Genomic DNA, 16,384 nt, shown 5'->3' with positions numbered 1-16,384 from the left:
TACTTGACGCGTTGCGCTGGTGCTGCACCATGCGGCCAATTCTTGCAAAAGAACAAAAATGATCTCGTATTTATTCTGTCTGTGCTGACCACCTGACACCTGGTGACACTGTATTATTGTTGAAATTGATGTTTTTATGAATTGAATCTGTTTCTGTTAAATATCAATTATGTACAAATTATTTATATAGTTAAATGCTGCTAAAACATTATACTTTTTTTTAAGAGAAAAGGTTATTAACATCTTTATTTTGTCAATAGCTCTTGTGTAGGTTATTAATATCATTATTTGTGAGATAAAAGAAAATTTCATGTTCATCAAAATATGTTGATAAATGAAGATTCACAGTACAATAATATCGCAGCATCTGAAGTTGAGATGTTTCCAGATTTTGAAGGTATGGATATATGATAGGATTATAATATTTAATCTTGTTTTGTGTATTAAACAACATATTTCTTTGCAGATAATAATTATTCACTTCTGCCAGATGATTTATTCCAAAGCTTGAGTTCTGAATTAGGCATACCTCTTCTGTTAGAAAATGAAATATGTTCAAAGACAGATGATAATCTTAATACCCAGATTATTGATGATATTTCTTTAGGAGAATCTCTGACTGGTTTTAAAGATTTTGATATAAGTATACCGCAACAAAATTCAGGTATCAATTTTATACAAGTTTAATATATATCAGTATACAATTATAAATATTACAATATTTATAATTTTTAACTTAGATTTGAGTAATGATGCAGAGATAGAAATTAAGTTGGAGCCTATGAGTCCTCATATAGAATTGCCTTTGTCACCTATACCAAGTCATTCAGAGTCTAATAAACTAGATGGACAAATGGAAACAAACCATGTTGCTACATTATATGATTTTAAGGTATAATTGTAATGTATCCAACACTCTGCCTAAATAAGTTTAATATCTCTATACCTTATACATTAATTTATTATAGCCAAATTTAGAAACACCACCTATCTCACCACCACAAGATGTTTCTCCATGTAAGTCTCCAGAACATACATGGGATCAAACAATGGTCAAGAAAAAAATTACACTCAAACCATTTAAATCTCAAGATATGAAGCAAACAAAATTTATTCTCTCTAAACTTAATTCTGCTAAACGTGTTCGAGTTCAACCAAAAAATAATATACAATTTACAACCGATGGTAAGGCAAAAGAATTTATTTCAGTTTGTTTGATAATGTTTACTCTAAATTGTAAAATATATTTTTATATTTTCAAATTTTCTAGAACAGCCACAGGGTGCTATACTTTTGAATGCTCAAAATTTCGTCACATTCACTCAAAAAGCTAAACAAAACTGTACATCTTATCCTTTTCTAGCCCATTTATTACCAAACAATGGAAATGACAAGATCCAAACTTCAATGCAATTTCCATCGATGCAGATAAGAACAGAAGCAAAAACAGTTCAAGTACAACAAAAGAATAAGATAAAAGTAGTGGATAATATTCCGAATTTGTATGTACCAGGAAAAGAATCAGTAATTAATGCCGTTGACGCGTCCTTAGCCCCAAATAATGAGACAACAAGATGTACCTCTATAATTGTAAAAAATGATTCATCTCAGTGTAGACCAATAGTAATTAAAACCGAAAATTCAAATTATACCCCTATCGTTATAAAAACTGAGAGCCAAGAGATTAATTATGCTGGGCGACAAGAATGTGAAATGAAAGCATTGAAAAGGCAGCAGAGAATGATTAAGAACAGAGAATCAGCTTGTTTGTCTCGAAAGAAAAAGAAAGAATACGTATCTTCTCTGGAAAAACAAATTTCCAGTTTAGAGCAAGAAAATAGACAATTAAAAATGGTAAGAATTTTGTCATGCATGTATTACGGTCTGTTAGTTGTTAGAGAAATTATTATAATTCTTTTTATTAGGAAAATACAAACTTAAAGCAAAGGCTCTCAACCTTAGAAGGTATAAATAGTAGCAGTAAATTTAAGAACATCAATCATAATATAAATAAAAAGAATGTTGCTATTCTCTTAGGAATGATTTTTATGGTATCTTTAAATGTTAATGGTTTCAGGTAAGTTTGTGGTAAATTACTGCTTGAATATGAAGGTTAATTAGAAACTCTTAATAACAATAAAAGATATTTATTTAATGAAACAGAGATTGGAAGTTCTTTTCGTTACAGGGATTTACTTTCACAAAATAATCGATTGGACACGTTATCAGCTGATGTTCCTATTAGCCCGAAGTATGTTAGACACGGAAGAACCCTATTATGGACACCTAAAGATCAAATTGAAGACAAAGACGAAGATAACTTCCGTAAAAATACAACGACGCCTCAGCCTATGTGTCCAATGCATATTAATCAAAGTGAATCGATCCGTTTAGATTATGAATTAAGACGCTGGATCGGTGGAAAGTCTGATAAAGATAATTGGAGTATGTTGAAAAAATCAAGATTAGACGCAAAACTGCTGGCTGAGCTTTTATCGTCTCCTCGTACAATGCAAACAGAAATTAAGCGTAAACACAATTTCTCTCAAAGAAAAAAATCTGTAGTAGTTAAGAAAAAAGCCGATCCGCCTATATCAAATGCGGTAGAAGTTTTCTCTCCAATAATAAAAGAGCATGCTTCTTTGTTTGAAGCTCTTGGAAGAAGAGATGATACCTTTTATGTAGTTTGGTTCAGTGGAGAACATTTACTTTTGCCAGCTTCGAGCAAAAATAGTACAGGTAGGCCACGAATGTCGTTGGTCCTTCCTGCTCTCCCTGTGAACGGTAAGGTTTGCTTTATTCTTTGATGTTTAATTCTAATAAAATGGATCGAATTTTTTTTTTTGCAGAAACATTTTCAACGCCTGCTAATGATATGACTATGATGCAAATCGATTGCGAGGTTACCAATACACAACTGTTGCATTTACAACAATCAGTCATACCTAGTAATTTGAAAAATAACAACAGGTCTCGAACTCATACCCATCGAACTGACACAGCAAGTGATATATCAGATGCAGTAACAGCTGATACAACTAAAACTTACAAACCGTATTTTATTAAAGAAACTAATCATAAGACTTTCTATGAAAGAAAATTAAGAGATGCATATATGGACAGAAGTAGTAGAAATTATAGCGAAACGACCGAATATATATTGAAATAGAAAATTATTTCTAAATTTGATTTAGAAAAGATGAAGATTCAAATACTAGAAAACATAAAAGAGATAGAACTAATCAAAAAGATTATGTTTAGCATTTAAACGTTTTTATTTTTCACAAAATACAAAACTTAAGGTTCACATTCGCACATGCAAACGTATCGGTAATGCACACAAGCATATACATATTCATAATATGTACAATTTAGATACAATTGCAGAAATAAATCGTCACAAATATATGTATATCGTATGTTCATACATACTTGAGAGATTTTAGATCTTCAATAATAAGAAATAGTTATTAAGCTGCTAATATGAAGCAGTATTACTTTGCACATTTTTATTACATATATCAAAATTGAAACGTTTGATATATAAATAAGTACATTCACGCACAGGCGAAAACTGGTAATACAGATTTAAAATTGAAATCTATAATATATTAAAAGGAAGTTTCATAAATTGTAAATCTCAAAATAAACAAATTATCCTATATCTTATTCTATATTGTAAAACATTCTACAAATGGAAACTATATACAAATATTGTTATTTTAAATCTGGCGTAGAACCGCCAAGATAAGATTTTAAATCTGCCATCGTGGATCGTATCAGTTTAGCTTTTATATATGGTTTTCCAAGCTTCTGATGAGCCGCATATCGATGACATCCGCCAAAAGAATAATAGTAATCACCACCTGATATAAAAAAAAAAAGACACAACCACTCGGTATGAAAGATATGTTTTATACTATATTAAAAAATACTGAAAAGAGGTGTTACCTTCGCTTCCTTTGATCCACAAAATATCGATTGGTGGGACTAATGATTCTGTTTCAGGATTATTCAACGTATCTGCTAAACTTTGAACTTTCTTTTCGTCCACTATTGGAGGAATAGGTCTAATCAGTACCTTCATTGGAATGTCATAAACTTCGGCATTTGCATCAGAATGAACGCTGGAGGGGTTGTTACCGTTCATTTCAGAATACGAATCTGTAAAATAAAATAAGGGAGAACGTGAATTTATTGTAAATCAGGTAGCGGTATATTAAAAACGTAAAAAATCAGTTTACATTCGCTCTAAAAAATAATATGAACACGTTCTGTATGATGTCATTTCGCATATCTAAACATGTATAGAATTTTGTTCAATTCTATCCGTGTTTACTTTCACAACATGAGAGATTAAAACATGAAAGAAATGAAAGGCAGTAAATAAAAATCATAGATACATACATACATATATACGATGCAGCAATATCTCCGCGACGAATTATTCATAAAACAATCTCGAATTCTTTAGGTTTAGCATGTGATAGTATTAAAAGAGGGGATAAGATAATAAAGTAGGTGGGGAGTAATCATGATTATGAGGTAATTTCTGGTTTGAAAAGAATTCGAACGGCTCTCTTGTTTCAAGTAATAGAAGGTTTAAATAAATTTTCTGAAAAATAAAAAGTTATAATAGAAATTTCCTAATAGCTATTCTTGATTGAATGGTTGATTGGCTAAAAATTTAATTATATGTTCTGCCAAACTTCTGTATGCAGAAGCTTGTGTACTTTCTGGTGCAGACAATACAATTGGTTTACCAGTGTCACAACTTTTCACAATATCCTCTGATAAGGGAATAGTTTGTAAAATTTGCACACCTAAAACAGAAGATGAAAAGTTGCAACCCTATATTGATATGTATATACATATGTATATATTTATAATTGTAATACCAAGTTCTTGAGCAACTGTTCCTGTCCCATTACCATAAAGAGTTATTTTATTGTTACACTTGGGGCATATAACATTGCTCATATTTTCTACAATTCCAATAATAGGAATGTTCAAACGTTTAAACATGTTTGCTCCTCTTGTTGTTACCTCCAAAGCTGCTTTTTGAGGTGTAGTTACTAATAATGCACCAGTAACTGGTAGATTTTGTATGATGGAAAGATGTGTGTCTCCTGTTCCAGGTGGAGTATCTATGATTAGATAATCCAAAGGATTCCATGCTACTTGACGTAATAATTTCTCAAGTGCGCTCATTACCATTAATCCTCTCCAAATTACTGGAGATTTATCATTGATTAGAAAACCCATAGACATGCTATAGGTGAAAGAAAACTTTATGGTTTGAGAAAAATTGCTTGAAGTCTGAGTAAAATGCATGAAATCATTTCCTCACCACTTCACGCCATAATTTATAAGTGGTTCTATAACATTTGCATCATTAACTACAGGGGACTGTTTTAAGTTCATCATCAGGGGTACTGATGGTCCAAACACATCAGCATCAAGTAAGCCGACAGATTTTTTGGGTTCAAGAACTTTCAAGGCGGTTGATAAATTTACAGCAACTGTAGATTTACCAACTCCGCCTTTTCCCGATGCTACAATAACAATTTGTTTAACACCTTTCAAAGGTTTCTGTTTTGGGAGGCCGCGCGCCATCATTTCCTTTTGTTTCGCTTCCATTTTCGTTTGTTTCTTTTCGTCAAGAAAAACCGGACTCTGAAATAAATTAATATTATTACAAATCGAAAAGAGAAGACACGGCAAATGCTGTTTCGTTGTAAATAATAACCATGTAAAACTGTATCATCATCGTTTACATAATAGTACATGTTAAATATTTCTATACGTATTTAATAAAATCGAATTAAGCCAACTTATTAAATGACATGGAAAATATTGTAGGTAATATAATGAATATAAATACATACTATCGAAAATAATCGATAATTATTTGTTCCATTATAATGTCGTTGGAAACGCGTACAAATTTTGGTAAAAACGAACGGCAACATTTTCTATGGTGACATGAAATGTTCCGCGACTTTCTTCTAACCTGAAATTTTCAATCACATAATCGCTAAACAATTATAACCCTATCAAACATGGTGTATGAATGTTTGAAATTTTCTTATAATTTAACATTTACATTGGTGGTCCATTACTAAACACACTTGTGACAATATATGTTCTTCTCAATTCCGATTAAAATACTTGTGGAAAATTTGAATGCTTATAACCAAAAGTGACTTAAATGTTTAACGTGGGGGCGGTGCAGTTTTTCATTACCGTGAAGCACATATCAGTAATGCGGTATATTTTAGGTTTCTTTTTAACATAAATATGTGAAAGTAAGTTTTTTTTATTATTTTCGGAATGTTTCAAAATTTATTTTCTACCTGAACAACTCTTAATCCTAAAATTGATCACTTGTGTTGTTATTTACGAATTTTTTTCATTATCTATCATTGTTAGGCTGTAGTTAACCTAGATTTTTCGATTGTAACAGATATCGACTCTTATGCATTCAATAAATGAAGTTACTTCAAAGATTTGTGAAAGTTTCGTTACGTTAAAATTTCATGGTTTTGAATGTTTCTTTTAGTGTGTAGTCAGTTGGTTAGTTTCTTTGTATCAATGTAAGCGAGATTTTCGTTATGAGAAGAAGAACGTGTAATCGTTTAGATTCATCGATACGATTGTGAATTTAATCATTTCGATGTCCTGATATTCGACGCCTCTTGTGTGTTAAACGAAATAGATTTATAACATATTCCTTCCAAATCAATTGAGAAAACGAATCCTTAATCAAAATATGATATTCTGCATAGCTAATATTGTAACAAAATTATACAATAAATAGCATTATGTTCAGTGTTTTATGTATGAAGGACAAAATATTTATATCTGTTTGATTTACACAGGCAAAACGTATTATACTAACAATTCAAGATACACAAAATATGGGCCTAAACGCAGCTGTACAAGCTCTAAAGTAAGCCAAGAGTAAAGAAAACTTGAAAATATATTTTCATAATGTGTTAGAAAAATTCATTTGATTAATATGTTACAGGAAAGCAGAACCATTGAAGGATAAAGTACAACGTTGCAGAGACCTTTTAAATGACAATGATGCGTGGGTATGTCAGCAGCAATTACAAAAGATATATCAGCAAGTTCTTATATTGGATTTGGAATATGCATTGGATAGAAAGGTTGAACAAGAACTTTGGAACCTCGGATTTAAAAATTACATAGCAACTTTGCAATCCCAAGCAAAGGACAGAAAGAATCCTAAACGTGGAGAATCCCAGGCTTTACTTAGTTGGTGTTTGGAGGCAGCAAGTGGTTTCTATTTGACGTTATTGCAAGAAATTTGTACAGCATTTGATTTAGATTTACCATTCAGAAGGTAAGTAGGTAGGTTAGATCATCAGATATGGCTCCCCTTTCGTTCTGTGCTATATTAAATGATGTTTATAATGAATACCTTTATGCGGCCACAAATCTGACACTGTCTATATTTTCTAGAAAAGGTTATGTATACGGGTGTACATCGCCATGGAAAGCTGTTGAGAAATTATCAGTGCCTCACAAATCGTCGTGTTTTTATGCGTGCCAATATTGCCTTGTTCATTTGGGAGATATCGCTCGTTACAGGAACGAGAGTAAACAAGCGGAATTGTTCTACAGGCACGCGGTTTCTTTGTCACCATCCAGTGGGCAACCGTACAATCAACTAGCTCTGCTTGAAGCGTCGCGTGGTAACAAATTAGGAACCGTGTTCCACTACACGCGGTCTGTCGCGGTAAAACATCCTTTTCCTGTAGCTACAACGAACTTGGCGAAAACATTATCTTCCGCTTTAAACGATACGTCGTTAAATATCGATGGAAAAACGAAACTGACTTCGCAAGAGTACATAGCCGTCTTTTTAAAACTTCACGGTGTAATTCATAATCTTGGAGATTTAAAGATCGCTTCTACTTACTCGAAATTGTTGACCGAAACGTTAACAGCCTTGGTTGCAACAGAAAGTTTTAGCTCTTGGATGCTTGTACAAATGTTTGTAATCAACTTGTACGCTTTAGAACACACAACGAACGTTGTGGATAATACCGACACACTGAAACACGAACAGTTATCGTCTGACGAAAAAATTGCACGGGATTGTATTTTGGAACTTATAGCGGGCAGCTTGTCTGCCTTGTTATTACCAGTCTATACGATCAAAAATTCTATCATCGAATACTTCGCTTTGCCTTCTATAAAACTGTGCCTTGATTGGATACACACGAAACCCACAGTTTTGGAAGAGGTAGCTTTCACGTCGAGACTTCAGATCTGGCCCAGCTTGTGCGTATTATTAAACGCCTTGCAAAATTGTGTAGCGGATTTCCCGCACGATCAATACGTTAAAGTACCACTGCCAGAGGATCGTGATCTACAGGGATTTTTACCGTTGGAAAAAAGTTTTGAATGTTTAAAATTTACTAATACCGATTTAGAGGACGATCTTGAGGCTTCCAATAAATTACGCGCAGTTCGGATTCTTCGCTTAGGACATTGTTTAGCACAGTATAAAATCAATGGTGCCGCATTAATTGCCATCACATTGGGAGAGGAGAAAGGTAATAATAAATTCACCTCTATGATCGAAGGAAATGGTTTAAGTAACGAATTGATGAAAGAACTGGAGGAGCTCAGTTTAAACAAGGAAAGACAATCTGCCGTATCAATTAGCCCGGTTCTTTCGGAAACTGCCAGCAGTAAAGGTTCCACGGATGTCGATACGTTGGAACACGGTTTCGACAAGAGAATAGGCATTTTGAAGCCTCAAGGTTCGTTGGAACGAAGTAAAGATTCGTTAGTTGTTCATACCGAATCCAATACTTTTGAGAACAACGTGTTACCTACGGTTCGAAAACCGAGACAAAACGTAGCGATGCAGACTATAATGCGACGCGCTGAAACCGAACAGAAACAAGTTACGTTTAAAAATGTATCACCGTTAAACGTAGAAGAGGAGAACGAGAAAAGGCTTAAAATAAGTTTGGCATCGCCAACGAAAGGTATGTCTATCGAGAACAAAAATATATCGGTCACTGCTATCGGAGAAATATCAAAACAGAGCAACGTTCCTAATTTGTCACCAAATCCGTTGATTACTGTGCAAAATCGATTACCATTGATGCCTTTTGCTCCGACCACCATGCAAAATCAACAACTCGTTAATCCCTCGAATCAAACGAAAACAAGCAAATTACAGCATACTGTTTCTCAGTCATCTCAAATGAATTATCTCGCTCCAAACGAGCAACAAACCACCGGAATTCTAACGACAATATCTGGTACTTCACCGTGCGTAGGAACTATTTGTTACCAAAATCCAACGTTTAATGTACAAAATCCACAATTTACGAAAAATTATATGACTAATCATGTAGGTGGTATGTCTAATTATTCGATTCAACAAGGACACTTTACTAATCCGGTGCAACAACCGATGTCACAAAATATAAGTTTACAGCATACGTCGAACCAGAACAGATCTATGCATCAAAGGATGCAGACCCCAAATATGTCGCAGAATTCTTTATTGCATCAAACTATGGGAATTTCATCTTCAACTCAACAAAGTGTTATACCGCCGAATGCTTCGCAGAATATTAATCCTCAACAAGCTGGAAACATCGGTATACAACAGGGCATAAATGCGCAACAACAAGGTATAAGCTTGAGCATTCAACAGAATCACAACTTGGGCATACAACAACAGAATGTTACGAAAACGAATATCAGACCAGGCACAGTGTCGTTACATAATCAAATCCCGTTAACCAGTTCATCCGTTACGAACGTTTGTACTTTATCGACAATAAATACATATCAGAAGAAGCTTTATCAGGCCGCTTCTATGGCGCCGAATGTGCAGAATGTACCGAATGTACAAAATTCGTTAAATGCAGCCACCATACCGAATTTGCAATTTAATTTCAATCAGAGTGATTTTAATCAAAATGCTTTCGGCCAGATATCACAGAAGCAGCTACCGTCGTCGATGTACAATAAAAATTCTGATATTGTAGAATTTTCATTACCCAATCACGTGAACATGTCTAAAAATCAAACTCAGACAGCGAGTAATTTTAATCCGTTATTTCAAAATTACGAGACTACGAACTTTAATTTGTGGAAAGATACGCAACCACAACCACAACCACAGCCACAGCTTTCGGCACCTTGGGGCACAGCTGGCAGAAGTATGCAATTGCCCGGCGAAGATACATCCATTATAGAAAATTATCACAAGTGGGACTGTTCCTCTAATACGGGGAACATGGTTCCAGTTTCATTGAGAACTTGCAACAATTATCAGTCAGATTCACAGCATACAAAACATTTTGGCAACGCGAGCAATTTAGAAAGTTCCAGATCTTTAGAAGTACGTGTTACTTTAATTCGTAAGCTAATAGCGTAAGCTTAATTCAATCATTACTGTAATAATAATAGATACACTTTTATGTATTTGCCCACAGGTAGACGTGAAATCAAATCAATTGGTCGGTACAGGAAATACCTATTCATTATTTAGCAGTAACAATACATGGGGATGTAGTTCGCAAAGTTCTAATGCATCGAATCAAGATCAGACAAAAGCTCGACTCAGTCAACAATCCTTATGGTCTGGACCTGGCCCATCTCCGTTAGAACGGCTTCTCGAACAGCAAAAATCATTACGCGAAGGAGGTACCTGAAGGAAAGCAATGTAGTATTATGTCGAAATATATTGGAAAGAGATATAATATCCAGTTCATGGATTTAGTTTACCAAGGGCATCTAGCAAAACGTACAACAATAAATTCCATCGATCGTTTGACGAGAACGTTAAATTTGTTACGAACCATCAACGACTAACGAAAGGTTTCGTAGATTGATTAGATGTTCGTTAAGTAAGGTGAACGATACATACGTCCAAGGCGTTATGAATTACGCTACATAAACACGTAGGTGTTTGTTATTTACACACATTATTGCGGGCACGGTAGAAAACAATGGTATTCTCTGGTATTATGGATAGTGTGCGAACAAATTTTTCAAAATAATCGAATCAGTTTTTAAATATGGCAAAATGCAAAAGAACAAAGTTCAACGACAGAGAACGATTTGTTACGAATGTAATGTGAATCATTAAAGGATGTAATAAAGATTCCGCACACACGAGTCATACCGGTAATCTTAATAGCGCACGTAATGTGCGCAAAATTTAAAAGCATACATATATTTTGTGAGAATGATTTTGCATCTTTCAGTGGCATTCTATGACAATTATGTACAAGTTTTGTTTATAAATGACGCTTTAATAAAAGAAACGACACGCATACATAATGCACGAAGAAAATCATTTTACAATTGAAGAAAATAAAATATTATATACGAAGAAAATACTTAATTGAAACTGAAACAAAAATGAATCATTGCTTTCACAAATGAAATTTTAAAAAATTACATTAAATTCTTTGGATACACATATGTTGCGAGTTCAATAAAAATTGTATAACAATTCATTATTAATCGATCTCCTATCTATTATTCTTGGCGGATACACATTTTTTTATTATTAAAGTACACTCAAATGATTTGTTTTTTATCAATGTGGACATTTCCCTTTCGTGCATCATAACACCGTTATGATCGGCTACTTCCTTCTCTACTAGGCACGATGTTACCTGTTGCAAATGCAAAAATGAACAAAATTAATATTATCTGATTTCAATGGGATCGTTCTGATTTTTTAAAGAAAGAAAATTTTTCATCAGTTTTTGGTACTGATAGTATTACCATTCCATTACGACGTAAAAAGAATGCCCCATTTGTCACTATAAGTCGATACTGATAGAATATGGTTGCATTAATCTTGTCTACAATTTGTAGATTAGCTATCAGTCGTCCATTTTCATGAATTGTAATTTTAATAAAAAATAAACCCATATTATGTATGTGAAATGCATAATCATAATCTTTTGGCAATTTATCAATATCTATCATGAAATTTTCACTAAATACTTGACTTTTCTGATTCACCTGAAGCTGAGACATTTCATTAGTATATACACTGTAGTACACCTTTTTGGGGGCCTCTATTACATTAACATATTAGACAAATTAAAATGCTACCATAAAGAAGGTACATATTAATACCTCGTAAAACATATCTTTATGACGATCGTTCAAGTGCTGCAACAACCTTCTATAAGACAGTTTAAGTAAACATGAACCTATTAGGCATGGATAAAATACTACTACTTTAGTAGTATAATTTTTCTGTTCATTATCTGTTATTGTATCAGTTTGAACACTGAAACTCTTTTTATCAACTGTAGATTGACATGTCTGAGTATAAGCATCTGCAAGTTGTTGCTCACATTTTGATTGCTCTTGTAATTTTTCTATAATTTCTTTACCGATAGAAATCTATTAAACATAAGAAACACAAATCTTTTGTTCTTTATATAATTTCCTAAAGAAAACCTTCAATGTTAACTAATTTTATTACAAAGATACTTGAATCATATGACCTTAATATCTTTTATATGGGAAATTAAATCTTCTGCAAGCAAATTTCTAGCTGGTATAAACGCTCCTTTGCAGAGCGGACATTCTTGTAGTTTTCTCCTACAAAAATCACAAATATGATGTCCAATTGTACACATTGAGATTGTTGTGTTAGGTATTTCCAAACACACGCAACATTGCAGTATTTCCTCCAATATCTCTTCCCATTTCTACAAATACAAGTAACATGAATTCAAATATTTTTTCATATAAATATTGCCATGTTCTTATAAAATGTAGTTGAAATAACTAAATTTTTCTAGCATATTCTAAATAGGTATACCTTAATATTTTCCATTTAAAGTATTTCAAATTCCAAACGGTAAAATAATCTTTTGTAATCTTTGATAAGGAAAGAACGTCTTCTACGTTTGTTGCTATTTTACGGGTATTCCCAGCAATTCCCGCCTTAGATCATTAAAGTACTATATACTAGATTGGATTTCATCCTTTAGATGTAAACATGAATTAATGCCTAATTCACAGGAGAAGGAACAACAATTATCTCAATTAACCAGTAAAATGAATAATTATCTCGATTTGAAAGTTGGAAAATTGCCAATTATAATCATTGTTTACTGTAATTGGCATTCAGCCATTTTTTATGAGGAATATTAATGAAGCGCCTACACATAATTATCTTCATTTTGAAGCTTTAAATTGATATATCATAAATGCCATTTTATGGTACATACATAACACCCATAGAATACCCATTTACAGATATGATCATGGTATAACAGCTTTACCGAAATACTATTTTGTTATGTATAAAATGGCTGGGTATGGAAGATTTATGCTTTTTACTGATTTCGGTAATGTTTTATGTGCAAGGTAAATATTTGTTTTGATATCTCTTTTACATTTTAGAAGAAGTTTTTGTAAAGGTATCGCAAGAGGTTTGATTTTAACCCATCAGCAAGGGTTCGGTACTTCGAACACGTGTAAATGAATTTTCTAGGAAGCAAATAAGTTCCTTTGATTTCGATGTATTCTTTCTTTATTAATCAAAATGAACTTTTCATTGTTTTAGAAATAACTTATTAAACGTTTACCAGAGTGCGCCGAGGAATGCATTTAAATATTTACATGATAGTGCTTTTCCACCAAAACCAAAGAAGCCACAATCCGCATTTTTTTTGTACTTAAATCATGTTAGATCAAAGTTTATGCAAGAGAATCCTAATCTAAGAGCACCAGAAATAGTAAAGAAAGCATCTGAGAAATGGGCAGAATTAGATCCTTTGGAAAAGGAAGATTTTCGAAAACAGTATAGCCAGAATTATGAAATGTACGTACAAGAATTAAAAGCATACAATGATTCTTTGACTGATGAACAAAAACAATTAATACAACAAAATAAAGAGAAAAGTAAAGAAACAAGTGATAAACAGGTAAATATGTTAATTTATTGGTGTTTCTGTTTTATAATATCTTATCTAATTTATACAAATTATAGAAAAAAGAAACATTTGGAAAACCAAAGAAACCGTTAACAGCATTTTTAGCATATATGCTATCAAAGAAAAATGAAAAAGATCCAAACCTAGCTTATAAGGTATAATCAATTTATTTACTGTTTAACATACTACTATTAACATTACTATTAATATTTATTTTTCTCTGGAGATTTTAATTACATTTTTTATTTTCGATAATTTTGCCATTTATTGTTGATGTAACACTAAAAATTTGTTGTCTTTGTTGTATTAGAATTGGCTGCAGGTGATATCAACAAATTGGAATGAAATGTCGGATACAGCGAAGCAACCGTATGTCGCTCAAGCTACAGAATCAATGATGCAATATAGAAAGAATGTAGACGAATGGGAAAAGAAAATGATAAGTTTAGGCCATTCTGATATAGTAAGACGTCAAACTTTGAGGTTTAAACAGCTGAAGAAAGAATAACAAAGATAAAAATTAGATTTTTATACCATAACTTTTTTGCCTGTACTACTATAACTGACTCATACACAAAACTAAGTAGTATTAAATATTTTATGAACAAACATGGAATGATTCTGATTTCTGTAATAACAAAAATACCCGTACCAAAAACGCGGCGGTCTTTAATAGTTTAATTTAGGACTTCGTCTTATATCGATCAAGATGCACCTATTACCCTTGAATCAAACGTGTTAATGATTTATTAATTTTAAGACCCTCCAATGCCTTGTATAAAACCGAATCGCTGAAGAAATCTCGACAAATTTTTCAGCACAAAATTAAATTGTGTAACAAAACGAAAAGGAAACATACATATTATTATGGCATTTATTATGGCATTTCTTATGTCTATTATATTGACATTTTATATTGTGCTTTTTACAATTTAAATACAAGTAAAAGGAAGAATTAGAATGACCTGTGTATTTATATTTCATATACAATGACATTATTCATGTGTTTAAACCAACTAAAATGCTTGTATTATGCAAACAATATAAAAGTCCGTAATGTATAAGGGTAAAGCTGAAAATATACAAAGCTAAATCTTCTAATATCATATGAACTATTGTTATGAATCTTTTTAGTTGGTAGGTTAACTCAGGTTTAATGTTGCATAAAATTAATGCAGGATATAACAAACTATTGTCTTGCATCTCCTGCATATTTTTATAGTTATAAAGACGTCCTAACATTATTGGAAAATAAGGTATTGTGATTGTCTGAAACATTTAATTAAGTATTACTTAAGGTATCCAGTAATGTTACAATAATTTTATTGTAAATACATATAATTACCTGTCCAAATAGATGATCCAATTGTAGTATCAATAATATATTAACAATTACAGCCAACAACACATAATTTATACGGTTTGTTAATATGTGTGATGTTTGTTTTAGTGGAGTAGAAGTGTTAACAGTGCCTTCAACTTTAATTCATATATTATTGTTTTTATTCTGTGTCATATGTAAGAAAATATTTTTAAATTGATAAATGCATTACCTGATATTTTACCATTTAAACCAAAATGTGAAGTTCTATTTTCTATGTCTGTAGGGATATATGTTTGATTTGGTATATCTGTATGTACAGAAGGTGCTGTAAATAAAACAATTGATTTTGGTAAAATAATGCACATTGATAAAGGAAAAGTAATACATTCTGTTTGGAAACTATTTTATGTTTAATAACTGAAGTAAGAAAATCATATTTACCTTCTGGTACGATGGCACTGTTTCTACCAGTAATTTTTAATAAACGTTTCTCTGAATTTTCTAAAATTCGTTTTCTTCTAGCATCTCTCTTAGCATTGATATCTTCCATGCTGTCCATTCTGTTTGAATCAAATATTAAAATTAAAATCTATAATTTCTTTATACAATACATAAAATATATGCTTCAGAAAAGGTAAAAAGTAATGTTGAAACTTATGTACTTGCGTGATATATCAATTTGCTAATAATGCATTTCCAAAATTCATATTTATATCAGAAATAGTAAATAAATGTTGTTGACAAATACTTTTGCAATCAAGGTATTACATGGACTTTGTAAATTTGGTATACAATACAATGAATCGAAAGTCATTATAATTTTACCTACACATACATATATCATGCATGTGGTATTATTCGTTCAACATACCTGCTATACGACGAGTCAGGTAGAATTTTTCGCAACTATTTTTTTTTAGCAATAGAAGATTCATAAAAAGAGACTTAAATTTCTTTATTTTTAATATATAAATGCATATCGCATAAGATATATATATATATATATAAATAATATATTTAATTTCAATATAAATTAAGCCATGCATCGCATTAAAACCACGACCGTTGGTCGTGCAATGAAGAG

General features: G+C 32.1%; 7 protein-coding genes across 15 annotated transcripts; 3 read left to right on the top strand and 4 right to left on the bottom strand.

Annotated features, from left to right (window-relative positions):
* Window positions 1–75: 75 nt before the first annotated feature.
* Window positions 76–3,408, top strand: LOC114879270 (cyclic AMP-dependent transcription factor ATF-6 alpha). Its single transcript, XM_029194047.2, has 8 exons — window positions 76–397; window positions 467–664; window positions 741–892; window positions 969–1,185; window positions 1,271–1,854; window positions 1,926–2,077; window positions 2,189–2,784; window positions 2,850–3,408. The coding sequence occupies exons 1-8, from the start codon at window positions 325–327 to the stop codon at window positions 3,167–3,169; spliced, it is 2,292 nt and encodes a 763-aa protein (XP_029049880.1). The 5' UTR covers window positions 76–324; the 3' UTR covers window positions 3,170–3,408.
* Window positions 3,409–3,654: 246 nt separating this feature from the next.
* LOC123988374 (sulfiredoxin-1) lies at window positions 3,655–4,504 on the bottom strand. 3 transcript variants are annotated; one of them, XM_046288197.1, is made up of 3 exons: window positions 4,412–4,504; window positions 3,952–4,164; window positions 3,655–3,866 (listed from the first exon to the last, which is right to left on the bottom strand). In XM_046288197.1, exons 2-3 carry the CDS (start codon window positions 4,148–4,150, stop codon window positions 3,718–3,720), a joined length of 348 nt encoding a protein of 115 aa, XP_046144153.1. In that variant the 5' UTR covers window positions 4,151–4,164; window positions 4,412–4,504; the 3' UTR covers window positions 3,655–3,717. The 3 variants fall into 3 exon arrangements, with proteins under 3 accessions (XP_046144153.1, XP_046144152.1, XP_046144154.1); XM_046288196.1 differs by having other exon boundaries at window positions 4,408–4,499; XM_046288198.1 differs by lacking the exon at window positions 4,412–4,504 and adding an exon at window positions 4,245–4,396.
* A 25-nt stretch (window positions 4,505–4,529) lies between these two features.
* LOC114879278 (iron-sulfur protein NUBPL) lies at window positions 4,530–6,199 on the bottom strand. Of its 3 annotated transcripts, XM_029194065.2 has the most exons (6): window positions 6,107–6,199; window positions 5,889–6,013; window positions 5,351–5,676; window positions 4,899–5,272; window positions 4,764–4,823; window positions 4,530–4,615 (listed from the first exon to the last, which is right to left on the bottom strand). In XM_029194065.2, the coding sequence occupies exons 2-6, from the start codon at window positions 5,970–5,972 to the stop codon at window positions 4,587–4,589; spliced, it is 873 nt and encodes a 290-aa protein (XP_029049898.1). In that variant the 5' UTR covers window positions 5,973–6,013; window positions 6,107–6,199; the 3' UTR covers window positions 4,530–4,586. The 3 variants fall into 3 exon arrangements, with proteins under 3 accessions (XP_029049898.1, XP_029049897.1, XP_046144151.1); XM_029194064.2 differs by lacking the exon at window positions 4,530–4,615 and having other exon boundaries at window positions 4,643–4,823; XM_046288195.1 differs by lacking the exons at window positions 4,530–4,615; window positions 5,889–6,013; window positions 6,107–6,199 and adding an exon at window positions 5,750–5,856 and having other exon boundaries at window positions 4,643–4,823.
* LOC114879266 (protein SMG7-like) lies at window positions 5,790–11,597 on the top strand. 3 transcript variants are annotated; one of them, XM_029194043.2, is made up of 5 exons: window positions 5,790–5,862; window positions 6,882–6,952; window positions 7,031–7,369; window positions 7,489–10,402; window positions 10,497–11,597. In XM_029194043.2, the coding sequence occupies exons 2-5, from the start codon at window positions 6,921–6,923 to the stop codon at window positions 10,713–10,715; spliced, it is 3,504 nt and encodes a 1,167-aa protein (XP_029049876.1). In that variant the 5' UTR covers window positions 5,790–5,862; window positions 6,882–6,920; the 3' UTR covers window positions 10,716–11,597. The 3 variants fall into 3 exon arrangements, with proteins under 3 accessions (XP_029049876.1, XP_029049875.1, XP_046144149.1); XM_029194042.2 differs by lacking the exon at window positions 5,790–5,862 and adding an exon at window positions 6,223–6,308; XM_046288193.1 differs by lacking the exon at window positions 5,790–5,862 and adding an exon at window positions 6,372–6,576.
* Window positions 11,344–13,074, bottom strand: LOC114879279. Its single transcript, XM_029194068.2, has 5 exons — window positions 12,857–13,074; window positions 12,537–12,743; window positions 12,160–12,432; window positions 11,800–12,048; window positions 11,344–11,687 (listed from the first exon to the last, which is right to left on the bottom strand). Exons 1-5 carry the CDS (start codon window positions 12,869–12,871, stop codon window positions 11,541–11,543), a joined length of 891 nt encoding a protein of 296 aa, XP_029049901.1. The 5' UTR covers window positions 12,872–13,074; the 3' UTR covers window positions 11,344–11,540.
* A 174-nt stretch (window positions 13,075–13,248) lies between these two features.
* On the top strand, window positions 13,249–14,585 carry LOC114879281 (transcription factor A, mitochondrial-like). Its single transcript, XM_029194070.2, has 4 exons — window positions 13,249–13,407; window positions 13,607–13,967; window positions 14,033–14,131; window positions 14,287–14,585. Exons 1-4 carry the CDS (start codon window positions 13,340–13,342, stop codon window positions 14,482–14,484), a joined length of 726 nt encoding a protein of 241 aa, XP_029049903.1. The 5' UTR covers window positions 13,249–13,339; the 3' UTR covers window positions 14,485–14,585.
* A 346-nt stretch (window positions 14,586–14,931) lies between these two features.
* On the bottom strand, window positions 14,932–16,273 carry LOC114879282. Of its 3 annotated transcripts, none has more exons than XM_029194073.2 (5): window positions 16,172–16,273; window positions 15,742–15,860; window positions 15,530–15,625; window positions 15,322–15,455; window positions 14,932–15,245 (listed from the first exon to the last, which is right to left on the bottom strand). In XM_029194073.2, exons 2-5 carry the CDS (start codon window positions 15,857–15,859, stop codon window positions 14,976–14,978), a joined length of 618 nt encoding a protein of 205 aa, XP_029049906.1. In that variant the 5' UTR covers window position 15,860; window positions 16,172–16,273; the 3' UTR covers window positions 14,932–14,975. The 3 variants fall into 3 exon arrangements, with proteins under 3 accessions (XP_029049906.1, XP_029049905.1, XP_029049904.1); XM_029194072.2 differs by lacking the exon at window positions 16,172–16,273 and adding an exon at window positions 15,967–16,160; XM_029194071.2 differs by lacking the exon at window positions 16,172–16,273 and adding an exon at window positions 15,963–16,159.
* Between the last annotated feature and the right edge of the window lie 111 nt (window positions 16,274–16,384).

Source organism: Osmia bicornis, chromosome 12 (genome assembly GCF_907164935.1).
Source record: "Osmia bicornis bicornis chromosome 12, iOsmBic2.1, whole genome shotgun sequence".
In the NCBI taxonomy this organism is placed as follows: domain Eukaryota; kingdom Metazoa; phylum Arthropoda; class Insecta; order Hymenoptera; family Megachilidae; genus Osmia; species Osmia bicornis.
This window is presented reverse-complemented; position numbering and strand designations above follow the sequence as displayed.

What these genes read in the sequence shown, in the direction of transcription:
- LOC114879270 (XM_029194047.2), top strand. Translation starts at nt 325, where the DNA reads ATGTTGATAAATGAAGATTCACAGTACAATAATATCGCAGCATCTGAA. An exon ending in TATACCGCAACAAAATTCAG is followed by an intron (nt 665 to 740) that starts GTATCAATTTTA and finishes TTTTTAACTTAG; the next exon opens with ATTTGAGTAATGATGCAGAG. An exon ending in TTAAATGTTAATGGTTTCAG is followed by an intron (nt 2,078 to 2,188) that starts GTAAGTTTGTGG and finishes TTTTCGTTACAG; the next exon opens with GGATTTACTTTCACAAAATA.
- LOC123988374 (XM_046288197.1), bottom strand. Translation starts at nt 4,150, where the DNA reads ATGAACGGTAACAACCCCTCCAGCGTTCATTCTGATGCAAATGCCGAA. An exon ending in GTGGATCAAAGGAAGCGAAG is followed by an intron (nt 3,867 to 3,951) that starts GTAACACCTCTT and finishes TTTTTATATCAG; the next exon opens with GTGGTGATTACTATTATTCT.
- LOC114879278 (XM_029194064.2), bottom strand. Translation starts at nt 5,972, where the DNA reads ATGTTGCCGTTCGTTTTTACCAAAATTTGTACGCGTTTCCAACGACAT. An exon ending in ATAAATTATGGCGTGAAGTG is followed by an intron (nt 5,273 to 5,350) that starts GTGAGGAAATGA and finishes TTTCACCTATAG; the next exon opens with CATGTCTATGGGTTTTCTAA. An exon ending in AACAGTTGCTCAAGAACTTG is followed by an intron (nt 4,824 to 4,898) that starts GTATTACAATTA and finishes CTTCTGTTTTAG; the next exon opens with GTGTGCAAATTTTACAAACT.
- LOC114879266 (XM_046288193.1), top strand. Translation starts at nt 6,550, where the DNA reads ATGTTTCTTTTAGTGTGTAGTCAGTTG. An exon ending in TTTTAGTGTGTAGTCAGTTG is followed by an intron (nt 6,577 to 6,881) that starts GTTAGTTTCTTT and finishes TGATTTACACAG; the next exon opens with GCAAAACGTATTATACTAAC. An exon ending in AAAGTTCCAGATCTTTAGAA is followed by an intron (nt 10,403 to 10,496) that starts GTACGTGTTACT and finishes ATTTGCCCACAG; the next exon opens with GTAGACGTGAAATCAAATCA.
- LOC114879279 (XM_029194068.2), bottom strand. An exon ending in CCCATATAAAAGATATTAAG is followed by an intron (nt 12,433 to 12,536) that starts GTCATATGATTC and finishes TATGTTTAATAG; the next exon opens with ATTTCTATCGGTAAAGAAAT. An exon ending in TTTTACGTCGTAATGGAATG is followed by an intron (nt 11,688 to 11,799) that starts GTAATACTATCA and finishes CATTTGCAACAG; the next exon opens with GTAACATCGTGCCTAGTAGA.
- LOC114879281 (XM_029194070.2), top strand. Translation starts at nt 13,340, where the DNA reads ATGTATAAAATGGCTGGGTATGGAAGATTTATGCTTTTTACTGATTTC. An exon ending in GGTAATGTTTTATGTGCAAG is followed by an intron (nt 13,408 to 13,606) that starts GTAAATATTTGT and finishes TCATTGTTTTAG; the next exon opens with AAATAACTTATTAAACGTTT. An exon ending in ATCCAAACCTAGCTTATAAG is followed by an intron (nt 14,132 to 14,286) that starts GTATAATCAATT and finishes TTGTTGTATTAG; the next exon opens with AATTGGCTGCAGGTGATATC.
- LOC114879282 (XM_029194073.2), bottom strand. Translation starts at nt 15,859, where the DNA reads ATGGACAGCATGGAAGATATCAATGCTAAGAGAGATGCTAGAAGAAAA. An exon ending in TTTAAATGGTAAAATATCAG is followed by an intron (nt 15,456 to 15,529) that starts GTAATGCATTTA and finishes TATGAATTAAAG; the next exon opens with TTGAAGGCACTGTTAACACT. An exon ending in TGGATCATCTATTTGGACAG is followed by an intron (nt 15,246 to 15,321) that starts GTAATTATATGT and finishes TAAATGTTTCAG; the next exon opens with ACAATCACAATACCTTATTT.